This window comes from Borostomias antarcticus, assembly GCF_949987555.1.
Source record: "Borostomias antarcticus genome assembly, chromosome: 3".
NCBI lineage: Eukaryota > Metazoa > Chordata > Actinopteri > Stomiiformes > Stomiidae > Borostomias > Borostomias antarcticus.
The window spans coordinates 3,017,772-3,025,271 of NC_140236.1; the positions used below are offsets into that span (position 1 = coordinate 3,017,772).

Here is a 7,500-nt window from a genome sequence, read left to right on the forward strand (position 1 = left end):
CTAGGGTGCATCACTACTGGAGAAGTTCCACCTGAAAATGAACCAACTACAAACATGAATGCATGTTTTAATTATCCGGTTCCTCTCGCCACTCCAAACGCCGACGTGTGCCACGTCGACGTGACAGCTCTACTCCGGCGACGCGGGGGGGGCTCGGTATCCCGGGCGGTGGGGGGGGGGGGGAGCGACGCAGGTAAATGTCACCGCTTCAAAGAGCCGCGCGCTCCATCGGGAACGGCTCGATTAATATTAATAGCTTAAAACAACGGCAGTCAAAGGGCGACACGTTGGAGTTGTGTCAGGTCGGGAGACAGGTTTCGGTTCGAGGATGTAGGGGGTAGCGATCCTACAGTTCGGCGCAGCTGCCACTACTAGCAAACGCTGTCACAGCATTGTCAAGTTGTTTTTTTTTCCCATGGAAAATGTCGTGGGGGATTTGGGAACATCAAAGTGGGGACATTTCAGGAGCTTTCCTTTGGTGTACACATCACACGCGCCCCTCTGCTTTGCTCTTTATAGGCTCATTTCCCCCGTGCGGAAAACAGCACGTGTAAATACGTTTGTGAGGGAATAGCTTCATTTAACCCGTCTCGAACATTGTTTTGTGCAGGGTCCATGCTTAGCATTGTTTATTCTCTTTGAGTAGGCGACATCAACAGCTTGAAGAACAACTTAAAGGAGTTTTATTTACGATCATGTATAAGGTTCAGATATACACATTCTGACAGACTTGGCACTCTTGAGATATTAGTGCACATTGTTCATGTCACAGCTAAGTAGGCTACACAATGGATCTCTTGCCCATAGATATCCAATGTATGGTGAGCTGATGCTTCTCTGTGATCATATACATGCCCATAGAGATCCATTGTGTAGGCTACTACTTGCTAATCGGGGCGTCTGTGGCTCAGGGGTAGAGCGGGTCGTCCAATGATCGTAGGGTCGGTGGTTCGAATCCTGCCTCCACATGTCGACGTGTCCTTGAGCAAGACGCTGAACCCCAAATTGCTCCCAATGAGCAGGCTAACACCTTGCATGGCAGCTACCGCCATTGGTGTGTGAATGTGTGTGAATTGGTGAATGAGAGGCCATTGTAAAGTGCTTTGGATAGAAGCACTATATTAAGTGCAGTCCATTTACCATTCACTACTTAGCTGTGACATGAGCAAAGACCACTACTATCTCAAGAGTCTTTTTTATAGAGTTTTTATATTTACGCCTTTAAACACTACAGCTGTGTTGGGAATCGCTCCCTCGTTCCCTCACTCCCTATTCCCTATATAGGGTTCACCATGTAGTGAACTACCTAGGGAACGGAGAAAATGTAGGGTACATGCGCTGTTCCCTGGAAATCAAGGTGAATTGTGGGTAATAAATAGTGGACTATATAGGGAACGGAAATTCCGTGGAGAATTCGGACACTACAAACAAAATGGCTGACACCCTATATAGTGAATAGGGAGCGATTCCGAACACAGCTTACATCTGATATCCACAGCTCCATCGATAAGGAGAATGCCTTCTTGATTAGGCCTTTTTTCACATCTCCCCTTCCTAACATTGTCCAGTATGCCTAAAGCACAGTGCCAGCAAGTCAGATTAGAGTCAAATCAAATCAAACTTTATTTGTATAGTGCATTTCATATACAGAGGCAACACAATACGCTTGACAGAGCAATGGGAGAACACCGTTCTCTTGAGAACCGTGGACCAGCAGCGAAATGGGTCTGACGCAAGGGGAGAACACGGTTCTCTTGAGAACCGTGGACCAGCAGCGAAATGGGTCTGACGCAAGGGGAGAACAGCGTTCTCTTGAGAACCGTGGAGCAGCAGCGAAATGGGTCTGACGCAAGGGGAGAACACGGTTCTCTTGAGAACCGGGGACCAGCAGCGAAATGGGTCTGACGCAAGGGGAGAACACGGTTCTCTTGAGAACCGTGGACCAGCAGCGAAATGGGTCTGACGCAAGGGGAGAACAGCGTTCTCTTGAGAACCGTGGACCAGCAGCGAAATGGGTCTGACGCAAGGGGAGAACAGCATTCTCTTGAGAACCGTGGACCAGCAGTGAAATGGGTCTGACGCAAGGGTTCTGCAGGGCCTTCTCAAGCTCCGGGGGAGGCCTTTGACGTCACGCCACTCTGCTCAGCGCCGAACAGATGGGCTTATGGGAAGAGTCTGTATTCTATTACAGCCTTGTTCTTCCTACCCTCTGCCCTCGTTCAGATATGATACTGTAGCTACTGGATAGGGTTCAAGCAACATGCCGGGAATGAAGTTAAGCCCGTCGCCCACACCCCATCAATTGGTATCAGATCCGCAGAAGGAAGCGACGCGTAAAGGGATAGCGCGTCCAGGGCCGGTTGCAGCGTGTATCGCTTTCGCTTGACATCAATTTCAAATTATGATTACAAAACCACACATCCTGACCTTAGCTGCACCCGTTTTCTATGATGAAAAGCCTGTCGTGGGTCGAGCCATGAGAGAGGCCATGGGCTTGATTTACCAAGATCCTAAATAAAGTGCACTGGTCAACAAAGAGCAGGCTATTGCGTGAATGACGGCAGGTCCAAACAAGCACGGCCGATTTATTAAATTAGTTGGTTTTTTTTGCGTGTTATAAATTGATTTCAACCAAACCTGTCCATCCTGTAGAACATAGCATTCAGGACCACAGACAGACGGCACACCTGAAAAACTGGACTGGGAGATCCATACGTTGGATCTGGAATGACCTAGAGGCAAGGACATGTTTGTTTTTGAAATTTGGGTATTCGCCTGGTTCACCTGGCAGCCATATTGGTCAGTCTGGGGTGCGGATGCGGAAGTGCACGTTGACTTGAATGTTAAAAGTTCACTTTAAAAACACCACTTCAAGAACCGAAATAGTCAAAATAACAGGCTGAATACACTATCGGGTTTACAAACTCATCATTACCAGACTCTGATTGTTTTTCACTGGCGTTGTTTTCGCGTTTGGAAATACATGGAGGTGAATGAGCCATAGTTAGCCGTCAGCTGCATTCACTCTCATGTATTTCCAAAAGCAAAAATGAACAAGCCGTGTATCTTGCACATTTGAGAGCCAATCCTCAGTGCACTCTGTTAATACAGGACATTTGTATGCATGTGGTAGCAGTTTGGTACGTGGTTTTACACACGCTAAACTAGTAAATCTCCTTAGTCCACTGACCTCGTCCTTGTCACTGCTAGCGCCTTGCATGTACTGTAGACAAGACGACTACATTTCTGGACAAGGACTTTTCCTCTTTTGCGTTGAACTGAGAGAGAACAGGCTTTGATTAAGCTTGTGCGCCGGAACACCAAATCACTCGTCTAAAGCTACATGTGCGCACATCGTCTTCATTACCGATGACATACTGAGGCCCCCTAAATATTCTATGCCCTCTCTCGCGCTTTCATGTTGCTTTCAAATAGTTGCGTTCGTCAGCCGTGCAGCATCGACCTCCACCCCCTGGTGGGCGTCAACACACGTGTGTGTGTGTGTGTGTGTGTGTGTGTGAGCGAGAGTTTATACTGTATGTGTGAGTGTGTGTCATTTACAATTCACTTTTATTTGCTGGTGCAACAAAGAAAGGGAAGGCACTTCTTACCGCACAGCAGTGGTCTACAGCGTGTCTACAGCTGTTTCATCCATTTTTAAAAGCGCTTCACTAGACCCACGCTACGGCGAGATCAACCACAACCGGCCCTGTTGTTCTGCCGGTGGTAGCGGCTTCAACCGTGTGTTGTGTCAAATATTTAGCGGTTAGCAACGAGAGTACAGGTCTTCGCTGCGGCATGTCTAATATTAGGAAGTGTTTCTTAAAAAGAGAACGGTTCTTCGGGTCAGAACTGTCAGTCAGTGTGGTGTGTCTAGAGAGGACCTGAGGCGTACCTGATCCCAGTCTATACTGCGGAAAAACGTGTGAGCCTTGATGTCGGTGAAGCCCGTTTGGACCTGGCAACCCAGCCGCTCTTTGGGATCCTGTAGGAGGGAGAAAGATGGTCGGGTCAAAAACCAGACGCAGAAGTAAAAGTCTACTTTATTATATGGTATAGGAACTAATCAATATCTGCTTAGAGATTCCGAGGTGAAAAGTGTCAAGAAATAGGCCTTGAAAACAACAAGATATTCTGTTACATTTACCACAGATACGTTGTTGTGAAAAGAGGAGTTCTAGACTCCCAGTGGAAGAGTGAGGCTGGTGGTTCTTTTAGTACGGAAATGAAGCGTCAGACAACTCCTAAGAGGCTAGTGCAATCTGGGCAGAGCCCATTAACAAAGTACAGTGTTTTGTATTTCATCATCCTGTGAAATGTGTGTAAATGTAAATTGTGTATGAAGCCCAGACCCGTGCTAACTTTGAACACTAAGGGCTCGCCCGTGGTAGCGCAAAAACACCGGCGCTATCGTCAAAGACTAACGCCAGAGGCATTTAGGGAATTTATGTGCCACCTAACGGCGTGGCTCCAACGGGTCCGTTTGCGTCAACCATCAACGTGTCCGTTAGCGTTAGCGTCAACCATCAACTATCAGACGCTAAGGAAATGAATCCATTGTGATTAATGACAGTGGTCTCAACTGCAGCCGTTGCGGTCGACGCCGGCGTCCGACATTAGAGAATCGCCAAGGTTCATTTCTTGGTTTTTGACGGACGCTGACAGTTGACGCCAATGGACGTAGTGGAGCTGAGGCCCTGACACACTGGCCCAACGATGACCAACAGATACGGTAACTTGTCGCTGTTGTGCAATACATTGTATGCAATATAATGTTGTTGTTTTTTTTTGTTTTTTTTATTATTATTATATTCGTAACTTATTATTGTAATGCACTGAAATGCACTGTAGCCTAACTTTCACACTAGGGAACAGCCTGTACCATCTGGCAATGTAAATCAGCATTTTGGCTGCAATTGTAGTGCATTTACATTTTTGTTTTTAAATGTTCATCAATGTACACTGTCCCTACTTGAGCAAATAACTGAATTGAACTGAACCAACAAACACCCAACACTCCAAACATTCTCTTGTTGGCAGTTGGGGTAAATAACTGTCACATGTCCAATTTGTTATGGAAATAGGGAACACTACACCGTAGTTTGTTGGGAAGTCAGAGCACACTGGTCAAACATACTACAACCCCAAACAAACGGTGATTGAGCAAGTTGAATTGAGGGGGAAAAACTGATCAAACGAACGCAAACAAACACCAATGGCTATGGCACATCAGGCCAACAGAGCCCAACAGCGCTGGCTGCTTGTGTTCGTTGGTCGTTGTTAGCGCAGTGTGTGAACTGGACTCAAAGTACGTGTTTATGGGAGTGTCGGGAGGCGAAGCCCTTGCTATCACGGACGAGCGGGGGACTCGGGGGGGAAAAAATGTCCACGGGGGTGTGGGAAAATAAATAATTTAAACAAAACATTCTGCAGAACGTTTGCATTAAGCACTGCTATGATTTCCCAAAATCTAAAATGAAGACCATTGCGCCTATAGCGCTTGCCTATTGCCAATAGCAACAGCGTTTGTCCAAGGGCAGCGGCCGTGATGGCGGCCCGAGGCTGTGCTCCTTCCGTCAGGGTAATGATGACGATCCCGACTAGCGGGGAACAAACGCATGTGATGGACCTCAAGGCCATACACACCTCTCCTACATGCTCGCTCACTCATACCAAACACATGCACTACACACTGTACACCAACCCCCCCCCCACACACACACACATGCACTACACACTGTACACCCACCCCCCAACACACACACAAACACATGCACTACACACTGTACACCCAACCCCCCCACACACACACATATGCACTACACACTGTACCCCCCCCCCCCCCCCCCCCCCCCCCCCCCACACACACACACACACACACACACTATAAAGAAACACGTCCTCCACATAATAATATAAGCACGTGAACTGGATGCCTACACACACACACGCACACACACACACACGCATGGGCGAACGGATAAGGCCGTCACAGAGAGTGGGTGTCACAGTGATGTCCCTAATACGCTGTTGGCCGCGTTCCTGTACAAGCTGATGCGACTGAACACAGCAAACAGACAGGGGAGGGGGGGAGGGGGAGGGGGGAGGGGTGGAGAGAGGCCTGATTAGACACATCGGGGGTGTGGGGGAGGGGGGAGAGGAGGGAGGGGGGGCTCTTCTGCATTCGCGCCTCTCACCTTGTTTAGAAATCCCTTCAGTACGCTGGCAGCCTTCACCGACAGAGACCTTGGGATGCGAATGGGCTTCTCGAGAATAACTGTGAGAGAGAGAGAGAGAGAGAGAGGAGGAGGAGGATCGTGACGAGGAAGGCAAGCGGACGGTGATTCACCGCCACCCTCCTAACGACCCGTGAGGGGCTCGTGTCTGCGGTGTGGGCGTGCGAGGGCGGCTGGGCTGGCGGGGGAGGAGAGGAGAGGGGGAGAGGAGGGAGGAGAGGAGGGAGGAGAGAGACATGTATGTCCGTGTGTGTCTGAGTGTCCGTTCGTAGCCAGAGATTCACACCGATCGACCAGCACCGCTTACTTGACCGCCTGGGCGTGATTTAATGTGTACAAAAGGAAATTGTACTTGACGATGGGAAATATGAATTGTGACGACCGCCTCCTGGTGGTGGGATCTGGTACATGTGTGACGGATGAACGAACAAACCCATGCACAACTGAACACACGCGCACTAACGTGCAGGTGTCAAATTAATACCCCCCCCCTCCCCCTCCCAACAAGCATTCATACGTAGGGGCTCTGTGAACACTTGGGGGTAAAGCCAGTTCTGTCGACAGCCGACTCGGGGTTAAATTCATTACAATTCAGGAAAGGAACTGAAAATGAAATTCAAGAATTGAACAAATCGAAAGCCCTCACCCCCCCCCCCCCCTCCCCCCCCAAGCCACAGTCAAAACAAACAGCGTGTGCGTGTCTGGGAGCAGACAGTTGGACGCAAAGCCCTTCCCGCTCTCCCTGACGATGAGCAGATTACAGGACCCCTCCCTCCTAAACGCGCATCTCCCCGTGTTTGTTTGTTTGTTTGTTTACTCTGTTGTTTGTTTACTCTGGTCCTTTAATGAAATCCTGACTGGATCAGGCTTCTCTGGCTACTCACGGCCGCCTACTGGGACCGCTCGACCATCCATGCATGGCTGGCGCGGTCTGGTGTGTGTGTGTGTGCGTGTGTGTGTGTGTGTGTGTGTGTGCAGGCACACAGGGTCATGGAGATAACTGTGTGGTAGTACTCCGTAAATCATCCACCATTTCCAGACCTGGCTGGCTGGAACAAAAGACAACACACACGGTTATGTGCGCGTGATCGGTCCTTCGTTAACTACTTCACATTTCTCCACAAGCGTCTTATTTAACAATTCCTTAGTTCGGCCTTGAGAAGACCGGCGGAAACAAGGCCGAATTGCATCGACGCCACAGCTCTTAACGTCCACAGACAGAAACATTCTCACGCAGGACGCATCTTAACGACGACGTAGTTCA

The 7,500-nt window shown here is 49.1% G+C and overlaps 1 protein-coding gene across 1 annotated transcript in view; it reads right to left on the reverse strand.

The window, feature by feature from the left end:
- prkcz (protein kinase C, zeta) overlaps nt 1–7,500 on the reverse strand; it is a gene marked incomplete at its 5' end in the record, with an annotated part of 89,110 nt that overhangs the window by 7,901 nt on the left and 73,709 nt on the right. Inside the window, 2 exons of the mRNA XM_084436360.1 lie at nt 3,896–3,985; nt 6,198–6,277. Coding sequence (XP_084292486.1) covers nt 3,896–3,985; nt 6,198–6,277 — 170 coding nt within the window. The remainder of the gene's footprint in view (nt 1–3,895; nt 3,986–6,197; nt 6,278–7,500) is intronic.